The sequence below is a fragment of the Leptinotarsa decemlineata genome, unplaced genomic scaffold (genome assembly GCF_025532065.1).
Source record: "Leptinotarsa decemlineata unplaced genomic scaffold, Ldec_3_MD MMD2_tig00026330_RagTag_RagTag, whole genome shotgun sequence".
Taxonomy (NCBI): domain Eukaryota; kingdom Metazoa; phylum Arthropoda; class Insecta; order Coleoptera; family Chrysomelidae; genus Leptinotarsa; species Leptinotarsa decemlineata.
This window is the reverse complement of record NW_027412690.1, coordinates 7,633,047-7,650,828: the sequence shown is the minus strand read 5'-3', so window position 1 is coordinate 7,650,828 and position 17,782 is coordinate 7,633,047. Positions and strand designations below refer to the sequence as shown.

The 17,782-nt window shown below is 35.8% G+C and overlaps 2 protein-coding genes across 5 annotated transcripts in view; one reads left to right on the top strand and one right to left on the bottom strand.

Moving 5' to 3' along the window:
• Positions 1–17,782, bottom strand: part of LOC111510484 (leucine zipper putative tumor suppressor 2 homolog) — a 279,299-nt gene that overhangs the window by 168,168 nt on the left and 93,349 nt on the right. The window lies entirely within an intron of this gene.
• Positions 13,606–14,996, top strand: LOC141485670 (pre-mRNA-splicing factor syf1 homolog). The gene is made up of 3 exons (XM_074182836.1): positions 13,606–13,641; positions 13,701–13,858; positions 14,462–14,996. The coding sequence occupies exons 1-3, from the start codon at positions 13,606–13,608 to the stop codon at positions 14,994–14,996; spliced, it is 729 nt and encodes a 242-aa protein (XP_074038937.1).

Here is a 17,782-nt window from a genome sequence, read left to right as displayed (position 1 = left end):
AGGAATAAACATTTTTGTGCTGATCATAATCCTCATGTTACAAAAGATATGGGTTTTCAAGAAAAATTTGACCTGAATGTTTTCTGTATTCTGAAGAACAATGAAATTAGCTTTTTTATTCATGAAGACACACTGAATGCAGAGAGATATCTCCAAATATTAAGGACGACTGTAACCGATTTTCTTGAAAATTTGCCTTTAGAGGAATATAGGAATTCGTGGTATCAACTGGACGGAGCGCCAGCTCATTCCACCCAGGAAATTTCCAGGAAACTTGACGAACTCTTCGACGATCGTTGGTTTAGGCGTTTAGGGCCGTGGGATTGGCCACCGAGATCACCCGACCTCACGCCACTTGACTTTTTTTATGGGGTGTTTTAAAAGAAAGGGTATACAGTACTCCAGTGCCTACCAAAGAAGAATTGCGACGGCGAATAGTGCGGAGTATTGGAGATCTGGATCACCAGGAAATTGTTTATAATGCAATTGACAATATTTTCAGCATTTATTGTGAAAATGTGATATTTTGTTTACAATTTTGTTATTTTGAATCATCCTATTCTGTTATTATCTGTACTTTCACATGTTTTAGCCTACAAAATCTTACTTTTTACCTAGAAATGACTGATTTTTGGTACAGTTGTTCCCTGGAAACTTTGAGCCATAGTTGAGGAAATTATTTTGTAACCTTACAAACTTCCTCTCGTTCATTGGTGTTAATTCAGGATACATTTGGTTGAATTTTTTACACGTTCTGACAATGATTTTATCACTTTGTTCATGTATATGATAAATAATTTCATAAGAACTTCTTTTTAATAATCTATATTTGCATTCATTTTGGAAGATGATTCGAAACACCGTCGATAACCCTTTGTAAATTACGTATGAAAATAACCGAACTGCTTGCTATAAGCTTGATAATTCCACTGCTACCTAAATCCAAATTCTAAAAAAAAATGATGTTTCTAGAAGAAGCGACTTTATTGAGAAAACTTGACGATTTAGGTATAGGGACATGATATATCATCTTGAAGCATTTTTCAGCATCTTTCAATTTACCGAGTAATATACAGGGGGTTTCATTTGAAAAAATGAACTTTTGACTACTTTTATGTACAATGGAAATAATAGTAATTTTAGCACGCCCTGTATGATATGGAGTCGATTTCTTGGTGTTATTTGAATATTTCGAGTTTGTCCAAACTATCATCAAAATATCAACTTTTCGTGAATTGAGAGTACTGATGTACTTAATTTCAATTAAGGCTATGTTTTGAACCATATTCAGCACAATTTATTTTTTATCTCGAAAACAGATAGAGATAGGTATAGGCCATTATTAACAAACAAGTATTAAAATACTAGAGCGATTCCAAAAATGTATTAATATACGGGGTGTTCCATTAAAAAAAATATAATTGCTAGGACTTTTTGATAGAAATGGCAACGCCGCAATGCTGAAAATATTTTAGATCGATAGAACAGGTAAGGAAATGTGAGAGGTGAAATTTTCAGAAAAATCATGCTTTGCGTTTTCCAGAAACGTCTAACCTACCATCGACCGTGAGTCACGCTGTATAATATATCTTTCGGGATAATATGTCGCTAGTCAATCACTTGACTGGTCTGGACTTATTCTATACCATGTAAATGATTTAAAGGACAATTAAGTTGCTATTATGACGAAAAAAATATTATGGGCAGGACGTATGAAAAACTCTTACAGTTCCAACACTGCGAATCAATCACTTGAGGCGACCAGCAAATGAAAAACCGACAAATGAATGTATAAAAAATTGAACCGAGATATAATTAATGAAAAATGTAGACACATCCGCCGGCCGGCATTTACACATTTTTGGAATTCAGCCTAGCTGAAGAATTATCGTCGATCCTCTGATCTTCTAACGATACTCCCCGTGTACAAATTAACCTTGATGTTTATATTGAGATGAAAAAACGATCATTATATTATACGAGACCATAAAATCCAAGGAGGTATAGATAAGCCATCAAATAAATCGTTGGTGTGGTCGATTCATCGACAACAGGTGGCTGGTAGTCACAATAGTTCCTAACGGATCTCTTTCTATACAGGATGTCACCTCCGAGAATTAATCGGGTATTATAATTAGCGGAGAGTAGACAGTACATGTACCGAACCGGTTAATAAATATGGAAACACCGAGTTTTTTCGCTCGTGAACTTCCCAAAGTGTATAGAAATAGATATTGTGTTGGAAAATCTGAATGAAGACATATGTATGAGTATACGAGGGGTGGTCTGAAAAGTTTCCGTGAAGATAGGGGCTCTCGTAAATAAAAGCTAGTAAATTTCGTTGTTTATCTGTTTACAGTTATTCACCCAAGTTTCAGCCATTCCCAACACCAAATCATTATTTTTAACACCTCGACACGTGTTTCAATCATCAAGTGATCATCTTCGAAAGGAAGATTAAACTGTTTTATCTTCAGTTTCATCTTCCTCTTGAAGATAATCACTTGGTGATCGAAACACGTAACGAGGTGTTAAAAATAACGATTTGGTGTTGAGAAGAAACTCCAGTAATATTCATTACTACACCAAAGCTTCCAAACAGTGCATCACAAGTGAGAAATGAAAATTAAAAATATAAAATGTAAAGGATTCCAAACTAAGTTACTTCACGACGTTTCGATTGTTAGTATCTACAATCGTCTTCGGGTGATAATTGGGCGTATTCCTTCGAGATCTGACTATTTATAGGTCATTCGACTGCTTTCACCTGTTTCCTCTCTCTCCGCTTCAGTAGCTTTTAACGGGAGTTCACCGTCTGCCGGGAGTTGGTCGTGTTCCGCTTGATTAGAGGTTTCCATATGTAATCTCTATCTCTACGATAGCTTGGCTAAATGCGTTGTTCGACAACATATATGCGGGTTCTTTGAATTTTCTCCTAAACCAGTGTTTCTCCTTATGGATGATTTCAGCCTGGGCCCACTAGATGTTATGTTGATGAGTCAAAACATGTTCTGCTATTCCGGATTTGCTCGCTGTGTGTGTTTCTTGTACTCAGCAATGCGAACTTTCAAAGGCCTCTTAGTTTCACCGATTTATGATTCTCCGCACTCGCAAGGTATCCGTTAAATGCAATTCTTGGATTCGCAGTCCACATTTGGTGACCTGGTTTTCGTGAGGCTGCTACGGATAGTGGACTCAATTCTTCTTATCCTTTCCGATAATCCTCTGATGTAGGGAAGTACAAGTACTGGTTGTGGCGGCTCCTCTTCCTCGCGGAGCTCTTGCTGTCTTCTAACTAAAGCCTGTTAGAATGGTTACTCTGGAGTAACCATTCCGTTGAAGGCCATTTTTGATGATGCCTAGTTCCTTTTCGAGACCTTCCTTTGTATTACAGAGCCCGAAAACACGGTCTAGTAGAGTCTTGATGATTCACCTCTTAGTCGATTGATGGTGGTTGGATTCCTGGTTCAGATATTGTCCCGTGTGAGTGGGTTTTCGATTTCCCATTTAGCGTCGGTCCTCTTCACTAATTCGTATGAGAAAAACAATTTGTTGTGGACTTCCTTCTCCAATGTGAAAGTGATAGAAGGACTTACGAAGTTGATGTGCTTCAGGAAAGTGTCTAGTTCTGCATTCCCATGGTTCCATTCCTTCCTACTCTACAGATACAGAGACCACCTTTCAGAGCATTGAATATCACTGATATTCGGAGTGTCTGGAAGTGTAATATGTCCAAACTCACTTATACCTCAAATGGAGGTTTACATTAATAGGAATATTTTTTGGGAAGTACTTCTCAAACTAGTATCCTTGAAGCCTGATTTTTTTTGGACTCTTGGAAATTATTGTGCATTTTCCAATATTTTGACGCACCCTGTATGTACAACAAAGTGACACGGAACTGTGTCATGGAAAGACAATATTAAACTGAGAGATGTCGGTGCGCCTCGCCTGCCGGAAGATTTTGCCGAGCGAAGGATGTCGTTGTGACAAATGCGTCCTGTACAGGCACTCCGTTTGCTTACATCTCGGCTCATTATGCCGTTACCCACGATTTTTCTTCCTGTTTTATTGTTTTCCAACGAGTTTTTCAATCGGGGCAAGTAACAGAACGAACAACATGCGTGAAATATTTGATGTATTGTTGTCTGGTTCTCCCGAGTCACGATTTCGAAATCGGATAATGTCTATTGTTTCTAATTAACAGAATAAATACTTCTGAATGAAATATGAAACATTCAATTCAACTCTACAAACGTTATTACTCAGTTTGATGTGGTGAATGTCTGCAATAACTATAGGATCTTTCAGCACTTCCTACCTTCAAATTCAAACAAAGCGACAAGATACAGGACCTTATTGACAAACACTGGTAAAAAGAGAACATGTAAATAACTACATCCAAATATTTGTTCGAAGGTGGTTGACAATGTTTCGTGATGTATTTCATCAGTTCGGACTTCCATTGTCTAATATAATATAAATTGACTTGAAATCCCTGAAAAAAAAATTTAAAAGAATAATCCAAAATAACAATTTTATTGAACGAACTGAAATTACAAAGAAATAACATACAAGCAACTACCAAAAAATAAAAAATTCAAATATTACTAAAAGCTGAAAATAAAAAAACTAAAAAATATAAAAAAAAATGAAAAATTAAAATTAAAAGATTTCAAAGAAATTTTTTATTTTAATTTTTAATATTTTGTTAATATTTTTTATTTTCTTAATTTTCAGCTTTTATTATTATTTCAGTTTTTCATTTTTTGGTTATTGCTTGCATGATATTTCTTTGTAATTTCAGTTTGTTCAATAAAATTGTTATTTTCGGTTAATCTTTTTAATTTTTTTTCAGGGATTTCAAATCAATTTATATTATATTAGACAATGGAAGTCCAAACTGATGAAATACATCACGAAACATTGTCAACCACCTTCAAACAAACGTTGAATACCCGGTACGGACCCGGAACCAGCGACTTATTCCGAGGATATGAGAAGACTATCAAGCTTAACAAAGAAAAAACTCACCTCAGCTCCTTGTGCAGAGCTAGAGACAACAACATCATACCCAAAGGTTTTTTGCTGAAATCGCCAATTCCAGGAGAGAGAGCCAAACGCATATTGGAATGCGCCAGCCGAGCACTGATAAGGTCTCAAATTAATTACCACCGTTGGAAGAGGTCAACTATGATGCAGGATGCCACAGAACGGTTTGAAGAAATAAGAAGAGAGACCTTGGAAGAAGATCATGGACCAATCTTTGCCAAAATTGAAAGCACGTGCTTGAAGATCCGACAGATCGTAAGAGACCCTACTGCATCAATTGAAAGGAAGTTGTACCAGACTTTGAAAAAACACCAAGTCTATTTTTCGGAAAAAGAGAGATCATCGCTAACACCACACCACAGTAAGCCCCCTTCACTTGCTTAGCTCCAGAGATTGAGCCACTCAGAACTTGTCCAGATTTTTACTACCAATAATTAAACCACTGCAGGGTAAAACATCATATTTTGCGGAAAATTCAAGGCATTTCGTTGAACTACTGGGGAAAATCGAAGTTAAAGAGCAGGATCACCTGATCAGTTTTGACGTGGGAAGCGTCTACACCAACGTTCCTGTCGAAGAAGCACTTCAAATCATACAGAAGAAGATATCCGAAGATGGGGACCTGAAAGATAGAACAAACACACCGATACAAGTAATCATGGAATTACTAGGATGCTGTGTACGAAACTACTACTTCCAACTGAAAGACGAATTCTTTACGCAAGATGAGGGACTACCACCGTGACTATCGCCACTTTCACCGGTTATAGCCAATATATATATATATATATATATATATATATATATATATATATATATATATATATATATATATATATATATATATATATATATGGAGTGGTTTGAAGCCCCGAGTCTGGTTGAGATACGTAGACGACACCTTCATAATATGGAACCATGGGAATGCAGAACTAGACATTTTCCTGAAGCACATCAACAACGTAAGACTTTCCATCACTTTCACAATGGAGAAGGAAGTGCACAACGAATTGCCTTTCTTAGACGTATTGGTGAAGAGAACCGACACTAAATGGAAAAAATCTGTATATCAAAAACCCACTCACACAGGACACCTGAACCAGAAATCCAACCACCATCAATCGACTAAGAAAGGAATCATCAAGACTCTACTAGACCGTGCTTTCAAACTCTGTAATACAAAGGAAGGTCTCGAAAAGGAACTAGGCATCATCAAAAATGACCTTCAACGGAATGGTTACTCCAGAGTGATGATAGCTAGAAGACAGCAAGAGCTCCACAAGAAAGAGAAGCTGCAACAACCAGTACTTGCACTTTCCTACATCAGAGGATTATCGAAAAGGATGAGAAGGATAACAAGTATAACATCAAGACCTGCTTCAGATCTGGGAACACTATCAGCAGCAGTCTCATAAAAACCAGGCCACCAAACGCGGACTGCGATTCGAAGAATGCATTTACCGGATACCCTGCGAGTGCGGAGAATCATACATCGGTGAAACTGAGAGGCCATTGAAAGTTCGCATTGCTGAGCACAAGAAACACACACAGCGAGGAGAAACCAGCAAATCCGGAAAAGCAGAGCATGTTTGGACTCATCAACATAACATCAAGTGGGCTCAAGCTGAAATCATCCACAAAGAGGAACACTGGTTTAGGAGGAAATTCAAAGAAGCCGCGTATATGTTGTCCAACAACGCATTCAGTCAAGCTAGCTTAGAGATACGTAACATATGGAAACCTCTAATCAAGGGAAAAACTCCCGACAAACGGACATCTCCCGCTAAAACCAATGAAACGGAGAGAGGGAAGAGGGGATAGTTGAAAGTACTCGAATGACCTATAATTTAATAATAATAATAATAATAATATTTATTTTCCATAAGACATGAACATGTATTTCAATAGTCAGTTATATGAATGAATACAATCAAGAAGATCATACAGTCACATTAAAAAATTCTTGCACGTTATAAAAACTATAATTCAATAAAAATATTTTCAAATTGAATTTAAAAACATGGATTCTGTCAATTTCTCTGAGAAAAGAAGGTAACTTGTTGAACATTTTCAATCCCAAGTAAAAAGAGGACCGGCCAGTTAGGTTGTATTTATAGGGTTTCACATAGAAATTATTACGATTTCTTGTGTCAATAATATGATAGGAGCTATGTCGTTCGAACTTTGATTGATTTATATAAATATAAACACACATTTCAAATATAAATATATCCGCAAGAGTTAATATTTTGTATTGCTTGAAAAGGTCTCTACATGATGTTTGAGGTTCAACTCCTGCCAAGATTCAGAGAATTTTTTTTTGTGCGACAAAAACACTTTGCGCTGATGAAGAACCACCCCAGAGACAAATGCCATATCTAATTCGCTATTCTACATGAGCATGGTAATAATTCAGTATTTGATCACTGGTTAAAATCATTTCGAGGTTTCTCATTAAATATGTGGTAGATGATAATTTGGAGGTAAGTTGGCTACAATGTCCTTTCCAGTTCAGACAGTGGTCTAATGTAAGCCCTAGAAATTTACATTCAGTGACATTAGAAAGTATCCTGTTGTTGGCATTTATTTTGATGTCAGAACAAGTTTTTTGTCGATGGTGAAATCGAATAGAAAAGGTTTTCTCAGAGTTAAAAAACAGAGAATTGGAATTGCACCATAAAACTAAATTATTTAGTGACCGGTTACACTTCTCCTTCAAAGAAATGTCGTATTTATCAGACACTAATAATGACGTATCATCCGCATACATAATGCATGTATACTCAGCGACTGCAGTATTCATATCATTACAATATAATATAAATAATAAAGGTGCCAAAACAGAACCTTGAGGGACCCCAATTTCCAGAGTTTGAGTTCCAGATTTGAATATACGCTGTTTTTAGTAAAGGACTCAATCCAATTGAAGGCATTACCCCTAATGCCGTATGAATACATTTTTTTTTAACAGGATCATTGGTCGACGCAGTCAAATGCCCTACTGAGATCACAGAATATCCCAACAGGGCATTCGCCGCATTCGATACTTTCCAAGATTTTCTCATAGAATGCTGAGATGGCAGTTATGGTGGATTTTCTAGATTGGAATCCGTGTTGAGAAGAAGAAATAATTTTATGACTCTCAACAAAATTCATTAATCTCTCTAAGTATGCATACTCAAAGATTTTTGAAAAACCAGAGGGTACAGTGATAGGCCTGTAATTTTCTAAAAGATGAGCGTCAGATTTCTTATGAACTGGTACAACTTTACCAATTTTCAGTTTTTCAGGAAAAACTCCAAACGTAAAAGACAGATTAACTAAGTAAGTGAGTGGATATATAATATATGGCAAACTTTTCTTAATTAGAAACATTGGAACGTCATCAGGTCCAGACGATCCCTTATTTTTGAGTTTGTTCATTAAGAGTGATAAGAGTTCTGTTTCTGAAAAAAGGACAAGAAATATAGTTTCTGGAATGTTAGGAGGATTTTTATATTTATTTTTTAGGGTATTACATTTGAGATCATCGATGATTTTCTTAGGTATAGAGAGAAAGTATTCATTGAAGAGGTCTGAAATTTCTTGGGGATTCGTGACATACTCACTATTATGAAGAATAGTTATATTTCTTCCCACATTTGAGGAACCATTAATATCATTTATCACTTGCCAAGCTGTTTTTGTGGGGTTGTCGGATGCCGTTATTTTATTCTGATAAAACTTACGATTGGTGTTTAATATTAATCTACGATGTAGTTCTTTTGATTTTTTATAAGTTTCTGCCAACCCTGGATAAGAGTTTTTGAGGATGTTTAGATCTTTTAACTTTCTACTTGATGTTTTTACTTCATCTGTGACCCAATTTTTTGATAGGTTGAGATGACACTTTTTAAGAGGAAAGGCATGATTAAAATGATAAAGGTATATACTATAAAAAGTTTGGAAAGCTTCTTCCACATTTGAGTTTTCAATGACATTCTGCCAGGTTTCGTCCATGAGAGATGACTGAAAATCCTTCTGTTTTTGTGAACTGAAGAATCTCCTATATGTATTGAATGATGATGGGATGGATTTTTCGGGAAGATTGGTTTTAATTAATATTGATCTATGATCGGGGATTGTATTATCTAGAACACATATTACAGTGTTCGGTATGTTTGTGAAAACATGGTATATTATACTATGCGAATTAGGTATTAGTCTAGTAGGCCAGTCCACTTTAGAGTTGAGACCGAAGCTTGTGAACATATTTTCCTAATTGAGAAATTGATGTACGCAACGTGAGTTATTGGTGGAATCCAGTTTTATGTCACCAGCTAGAATTATATCAACATTTGGTTTATAGAGATAATCAAGTATAATGGAAAGATTGTTGATGAAAATATCATAGTTACCATCAGGTGATCTATAACAAGTCCAGTTATCACCCGAAGACGGGTGTGGATACTAACAATCGAAACGTCGTGACGTAACTTGGTTTGAAATCTTTTAATTTTTAATTTTTATTTTTCATTTCTTGTTAATATTTTTCAATTTTTTAATGCTTTTATTAATACCTCAATTTTCAATTTTTTATTTTTTGGTTGTTGCTTGTATGTTATTTTTTTGTAATTTTCAGTTTGTTTACTAAAATTGTTATTTTCGGTTCATCTTTTTAATTTTTTTTTCAGGAATTTCAAATCAATTTATATTATATCAAGCAATGGAAGCCCGAACTGATGAAATACATCCAGATAAATATACAATTACATAATTACATGAAAATAATACATATAAATAATCACATCTAGGTAAAATACACATATATTATTACATATAAGTACCGTCAATTTCATATCGTTTCGTCATTAAAATATTCTGTCAGATTGTAATAGGTTTCAGATGCCAGTCTTTCCTAAAAGTTTCAAGAGAATCCATGTTCTTTATATCTTCAGGAAGTTTATTATACATTTTGACACCAACGTAAATTATTGAGTCTTTGATCAGTGTGGATTTAGGGATGATTGATGATAAATTTATTGCATTCCGTGCAGTGCGATTGTTATTTTCATATAAAGTTTTTTTCTTGTAAATGAGACATGTAGCTTCTAAAACGTAGATTGAGATTAGTGTCAGTATTCCGTTTTTCAGGAAAAGGGTTTTGCAAGAACTCAATCTATTTAAATTGACGGGGTTATCTTTTTTTTTACCTTTTTACAATCTATTTACATTGCACAAATACCACACCGCTCGCTTTTGCAGCAATAATACACTCTCAAAGAGTTCATTACTACACGAACCCCAGAACTGGATTGCGTATCTCAAGTTTGACTCTATGAGAGCAAAATAGACATTTTTTGCTGCAGCTTAACCTAACTCTTCAGCTGTAGACCTGAGGGCAAAACAGTGGGATGATAATTTTTTGTTTAGCATGTTAATATGATTTGTGAATTTCAAATTGGTATCTATGTTGAGTCCCAAGAATTGTATATTGTTGTCAGATGATATAGAGTCAGCACCTAGTTCTATATCCGAAAGAAGATATTTAAATGTACGAAATGTTGTTTTATTGAAATTCAAACATAAAAAACATCGCATCACGACTTGATTATTTGCAGGTCTCTTGTAACACTTTTTCGAAGCAAATTAACATATTCAGAGTGCCATAGAATAGTAGTGTCGACGGCAAATGAAGTGAAGGAACCAGATGTATCTAAGAGGGAAAGATCATTTATATACAGAAGAAATATATATGGACCTTGAACTGATCCTTGAGATACTCCCCAACTAACTTTTAGTAATCCGGATATATGGTAAGTTTTAACTAGTTGGTTTCGTCCTGTCAAATATGATTCCATCCACTTCAGGGAGAGAGTTTCTGCAGTAATGAGATGTGATTGACATAATCAAAAGCTTTAGTCATATCACAAAATACTTCAGGTCAGATGATTCGGTCCGCAGCGGGCCAGGCATAAAGTATGTGCTCTGCTGTTTCATCTTTTTCCAAACAGAGACGAAAGAGCAGGTAGTGTCATGGCTTTGATTTTCTGGAATATAGGTTTACCTTGGCTCTGAATGTAACATTGGCAATTATTCGGATGGTTTTTTTAAGCCCAATTTCTTTGACAGAGTCTCATGCAGCAATGCATACTAACTAACTGACTATTATAAGATAACAAGTATAGCTGAGGCACCACCAAACTCTCACAAAGGTTCGAAATAGATGAACACTTCAATATAGCAGACCACTATTATAATCTCCATGTAGTCATTGTTCACTGTGGTTCTGGTGTTGAATCTGGTCATTATCACGCATTGGTCAAAGACGAAACCGACTGGTTTAAGTTTGACGATGGTCGTGTCACTGAGTGTTCTGGCGATGTCTTGAATTTATTGGATCCTCTGGAGACACTCTACATTTTGTTTTATGAAAGAGAAGACATTGGCAGATCAAGATCTTCAGATAATGGGGCGCTGCAGATTTTTCTGGGTTTTCCTGCAGCTGAAAAAGCAAACGTGCCACTGTAATCAATCAAGTCGCCCCGGAGCGCCAATTAATTTTTGTCTAAGGTTCCAGTTTTACCTTTTATAGAAAATGACTTTCATGTAAAGTATTTCATCAAGGTTGAGCACTTCTCACAAACTCATTTACTGGTAAATCCTTCTTTTGTTCCTCGCACATTGAACTTCGCATTCTTCATATCTCTATCAGTATATGTCCATTAGCCTCTACCATAAATCTGAAACTTTATAACCAGCTTCTGGGCCAGCACAAAGACCTTATCAGTCTGACCTCGTTATTGATTATGGTCGTATCTACTACCTGAATATTATTTTTGACATTTCCGACGACCTCTTTCGAGGAACTGAAACTCGAGTAGCTAATAAAAAATATTAATGCTTTTCTAATCTTTACGTGACTCTTGTAAAAACAACTACCCACCCACATTAAGACTCTAGATGAATAATTTACCTCTGCGGTGTAATGTGCATAATTTATGTATCAAAGAGTGGACACCAGAGATTACGATTTTCATTACCGATTTTTTTGTTTGGGAAAACCTACGACTTGTATGTAAATCGTGGACAAGTTATGAATTTAGAGTTCGGCCACCTCATATATCGATTGAGATTTGAAACATTATTATGACGTTGGTGTGGTCGTGTGGCGATGGTAGGGGAAACTGGCCATATCTTGGGTGAGAATGAGGGGGCAGAGTGAGGCAAATTGGACACTTTTGCAGGTATACTCTATCCTTTTCCAATTGGAACGGCAATAAAAATAAGAGTACAGTCATAAACATTTCTTTCATGTGGCCCCAGATAGTTAGTAAACGTGCTATCAAATGTAGTTGAGGAATGAAGGTTCGGCTAGCTGGACTGACTGAATACTCATTTTTTGTTCGTTTCACAAAATTTCTTTATCAGTGCGGAAGGAAATCGCTTATATAAAATTCAGCCATTGCTTGATAAGATCATCATATACACACACCCTCCAAAACGTTCTGTATAGACGAAACCTCGATACCTTTTCAGGGAAGATTGTTTTTCAGACAGTATAATCCACAGAAAACCCATAAATATGGGATCAAATTGTTCAAATTGTGTTCAGAAAAAGGATATACTTAGAATATAAGCATATATTCAGGCCAACAGAACAAAGATAATCCGAAGAATAAAGAAAATCCAATATTAGCATCCATAAAAATTGTTTTAGATCTGGCACACGATCTCTTGGTATGCGGCAGAGTATGTGTCACCGATAATTGGTATACCAGCCTGCAACTAGCCCACATATTATTGGATAGAAAAACATACTGCCTTGGAACATTACGTAGTAATCGAAAAGGAAATCCCGCTGAAGTCACGCCAAAAAAACTAAAAAAATGTGAAATTGTTGCCAGAGAAAATGAACGAGGAATATGTGTGCTCAGATGGCGAGATAATAGAGATGTCTTGATTTTGTCTAAATGTCATACTGACGAAACTGTACAAATCTACCGTCGTGGAGCCATCATCCAAAAACCAAGAGCAGTCGTCGATTATAATACTGGCAAAAGTTCCATCGATTTATCGGAACAAATGTCGAGTTACAGCACACCTCTTCGAAAGACTATACGATGGTAAAAAAAAATTGCCATAGAGCTACTTTTGGGTACCACAATTGTGAACTTCCACTTCATTTATGAACAAATCGAACGAAGTAACATTTCTATAAATGATTTTCGATATTTTATCGTGGAGGAATTACTGTAGTTCCAAGAACAACGGGTTGTTGCTCCTTGCCTACCTGTAAGCCTGAGAGCTCATACTCTATGGAAATTAGATTGTAAAGCTCGTGAAAACTGAAAATACTGTAAGGGTTGATACGAAAAAAAAGTCGACGGTATTATAGTAATAAATAAGGTGAAAAAAGTCATACCTTTTTGTGTTCAATGTGAAGGAAATCCTCGATTCTGTTTGGAATGTTTCAACGCCTTCCATAAAAGTCGTTGAAAACCTCGACATGAAATTTTTATTTCTCATTCAATTCCTTTTTTATATATAAAAAATAAATAAAAAATAAGGGATATGGTGCAACAATCCGAACACATAGAAATCAAATTCGTAAGGTAATGATTCTGGTCATTTAAGAAACCATTACTAATATTTTTTTTAAATCTCAGGGTGATGATGACTTGCCTTATGAAGAAGAGATTCTTCGCAACCCATATTCAGTCAAGCACTGGTTGCGATATGTTGAACACAAAAAGGTAGCTCCCAAAGGAGTCAATATCGTATACGAAAGAGCCCTGAGGCAAATGCCAGGTTCTTACAAGGTATGGTATAAATATCTACGAACTAGGAGAATGCGAGTCAAATCTCGGTGCATAATAGACCCCGAATATGAAGAGGTAAATAAATAATGCATTCGAGAGGACTCTAGTGTTCATGCACAAGATGCCTCGAATCTGGATGGACTACTGCACATCCGTTACCGATCAGTGTAAAATAACAAGAACCAGAAAGGTGTTCGACAGAGCTTTGAGAGCGTTACCCGTAACACAACATAATAGGATTTGGCCTTTGTATTTGAAATTTGTAAAGCAGCATGGTATTCCTGAGACTGCTGTCCGGGTATTCTGGAGGTATGTAATAGACAAAAGTATTTTTCTACTAGAATAGTAGAAAAATACTTTTGAGTTTTCAAATGTCAAACCCTGAATTTTATTAGACATTTTTATTGTTATTTTGTGTACAGTACATTAGGCGATGTAATAGCCAAGAAGAGAAACATAACAAAAATTCAAATTTTTAAAGAAAATTAATTCATTATGAAAATTTTTTCTTGCTAAAAAATATGATTGTCAATCAAAATATAACAATATTGTATACAGGAACAGGTGTAGTGCATTTAATCACTGTAAAACTCTGTAAAACTGCCTAGCCTTTCCAGTACTTCCAGGTACTGGAAACTGTGTCCAGAAAATGCTGAGGAATATGTGGACTTCCTCACAGAAATAGGTCGGCTTGACGAAGCTGCCCAAGTATTGGCAAAAATTGTCAATGATGAAAATGTTGCTTCCCAGAAAGGAAAATCCAAGCATCAACTCTGGAACGAGCTTTGCGAACTCATATCAAAAAATCCTGACATGATTCGATCCTTGAATGTAGATGCTATCATCAGAGGAGGCCTGAGACGCTATACTGATCAACTGGGCCACCTCTGGAACTCCTTAGCAAACTACTATGGACGCAGTGGCCTGTTCGAAAGAGCGAGAGACATTTATGAGAAAGCTATTCAAACAGTCACTACCGTTCGTGATTTCACCCAAGTTTTTTATTCTTACGCACAGTTTGAGGAACTGAGCCTTAGCAAGAAAATGAAAGAGGTTGCTAATCAGGCTAATCCTACAGAAGATGATGATACAGATCTGGAAATGAGGCTATCCAGGTTTGAAAATCTATTGAAAATGTTGTAGAAGTGTCCGCTCGGCGTATATAGGTAGAACAAATAATTTCAAAGTATCGAAGTATCGGCCACAGTAATTGACACTGCAATTACTGTGGCCGACAAAAACGAAGTTGAGTTGTCAGACAAAATAGATAAAATAATAGATAAATTCAGTGCTTGGTGTCAACGTAACAAACTTATTCTGAATAAATCTAAATCTGTTTCAATGAAATCATTTATTAGGAAAAATTTGAGCAGTGACTCTTCCACAATAAATGGTATTCGATCTTCCAGCGAAGTCTTGTTTTTAGGAACGTCTTTAGACGAAAATTTGACCTGGAGCGGTCATATTCAGAAGGTCTGCAACAAACTCAATTCCGCATATTACTCAATCAAACAATTGAAAAACACTCTAGATAATTTTGGACTGATGAATGTCTATTTTTCTATGGCTTATTCTCACATCAGCTTTAATATCATTTCTTGGGGATGTGCAAGGGAATTTCCACGAGTTTTTGTTGCTCAGAAAAGATTGCTGAGACTAATTTTTAATATAGATTTTCAAGATAGTTGTAGACCAATTTTCTTAAGAGAGGGCCTATAGACGGCACCTTCTTTATTTATCTTGAAGTGTGTCACTTTTGCCCGTAACAATATAACTGAATTTGTCACAAATGCGGATATACATGGTAGAGACACCCGTCACGGGAAACTGTTAAGAACCCCCTCACACAAAAAGGCTCACTTTAGATGCTCCCCACTATTTAATACAACAAACTGTTATAATAACTTGCCGGCATCTATTAGGAAAATCGAGTCAGATAAACTTTTTAAAATTGAGGTGAAGAAACTTCTCTTACAGAAGTGTTACTACAGTCTTGAGGAATTCTTGCACGACACTTTTTCATGACATTTTGAGAGTATTTGCTAGAGCTTCTCCGATTTTTTATATAATACTTCTATGTTGTGAAAGTTTGTGGACGTGAACCATATTTATTGTTTTTGTATTGTTCAACTTCTGTAGTTTTATTTTTGTTTTTTAATTATGACTTAGCACATGTACTCAATGTACCAAAGTGTCAAATAAATAAATAAATCGGTCGGACACCAGTGACCTCCGTGGCTCAGTTGGTAAATACTATGGCGAACACGGGTGTCCCCTATGGAGCTGAACCTGTTAATGGTGAAAACCGCATATCGCACTCCAAAATATCAAGAGTCTTACAAATATTTCCAAAAAATCATCCCAATATTCTAAGTAACTTTCAACCAATTTCAATCATAAATATTTTTTCAAAAATAGTGGAGTTATTATTGAAAGATAGGCTGGCAGATTATTTCGAAAAAAATAAGTTTATATCAAACACGTTCGGAAGAACGAATAAACAATTGGGGCTTAACAGAGGATCATTGGAGACATTGCCGAGGGGCTTGAGATCAAGCCACATACAATTATTACCTAGTGCGATATGTCCAATGCATTCAACTGACCACAAGTTAGTGTTACGCCATTAGAGGTGTACCTCACAAACTACTATCATCCTACCTAACTAACAGACAACAACTAGTAAGAATAGGTACAAATATTTCTGATATTCGAACCTCCAAATATGAAGTTCCCGAAGGCTCGATACTTGGGACCATTATTGTCTATCTGTCTAACCCCCTGAGATATGGAGCTATAAGAACACATGACATTAAAACGACAAAACTGATATATTCGGAGTTCTGAAACACCCTATATATAGAAATCTGACCTGTTGATTGATTCGAACAAATATTTCTAGTTTCACATCAAACAAGATAAATTCAACTGATAACATCATGTATTTCCAGTTTCATTCAATTCCGTGATGTACCACGATGAAACAAAATCCGTTAGAATCGCCACTAACACACCCTGTATGTTAATTCACGACCTGTCTTTAATTACAAGTTATTACGAAATGTTCGGTAATCCTTTCAAGAGTCACATCTTTTATTTTTAACGTCAGATAAAAGAGGGACAATACCCCGATGATAGTGACGATAACACTTTTTATTGTTGTTATTTTGCTCAATACCAGATGATCTCGAGCAGGTACAGTTACAAACCTGTTTTTAAAACCGCACGGTACACCGTACAAAAAGAAAATGACGGCCAACATCATTCGGAAACCGAAGAAATGCTTTCGTTTTATTTAATTTGAATAATCTCATCTGCAGATCTGACTTCGCATTTCTTGCGAGTAATGATCAGGTAACTATGTTGCAGTTACTTTCTTTTGTTTACGAAAGATGACAATTAATTATACATCAATTTTTGACAGTCTCCATTTGCATTATCTTTTTTTTGAGAGGAACCTCTACTTATTTCTCTGTTTAGAACATAACAACTTCAGTTCTTTTTGTACTGGCTCCTTGATTCCATTTGAAGTTGAAGCTTCAAATTCATACTTTCTATAACAAATAGAACAAGTATTGTTTTTCTAGTACTGGGCTACTGCTATTCGATTAGGGTTAGGATCATTTTTATGAGATCTGAGTTGGCTTCATCATACTTGCCACTAGTAGTGACGATCAAACTTTTTGGCTGCTTGGTAGCTACCAAACTTTTCCAAATACCTGGCAAATACAATAGCCTACTGAACTTTATTGTGTTTTCTTTCCAACATTCCATGATATTCCATTATATCATTTACTGTTTGTATAAGTCATTTTTGGGATGTTTCATATTGTTCATTTGATTATCCATGAATTCCCTTTTTTGTTTCTTTTAGCTGCACTGCCTCTAGTTGAGATCTCCATTATACAGCCGTATTTTGTTCAGGTATC

What these genes read in the sequence shown, in the direction of transcription:
- LOC141485670 (XM_074182836.1), top strand. Translation starts at nt 13,606, where the DNA reads ATGGTGCAACAATCCGAACACATAGAAATCAAATTC. An exon ending in AACACATAGAAATCAAATTC is followed by an intron (nt 13,642 to 13,700) that starts GTAAGGTAATGA and finishes TTTAAATCTCAG; the next exon opens with GGTGATGATGACTTGCCTTA. An exon ending in CCAGGTTCTTACAAGGTATG is followed by an intron (nt 13,859 to 14,461) that starts GTATAAATATCT and finishes AAAACTGCCTAG; the next exon opens with CCTTTCCAGTACTTCCAGGT.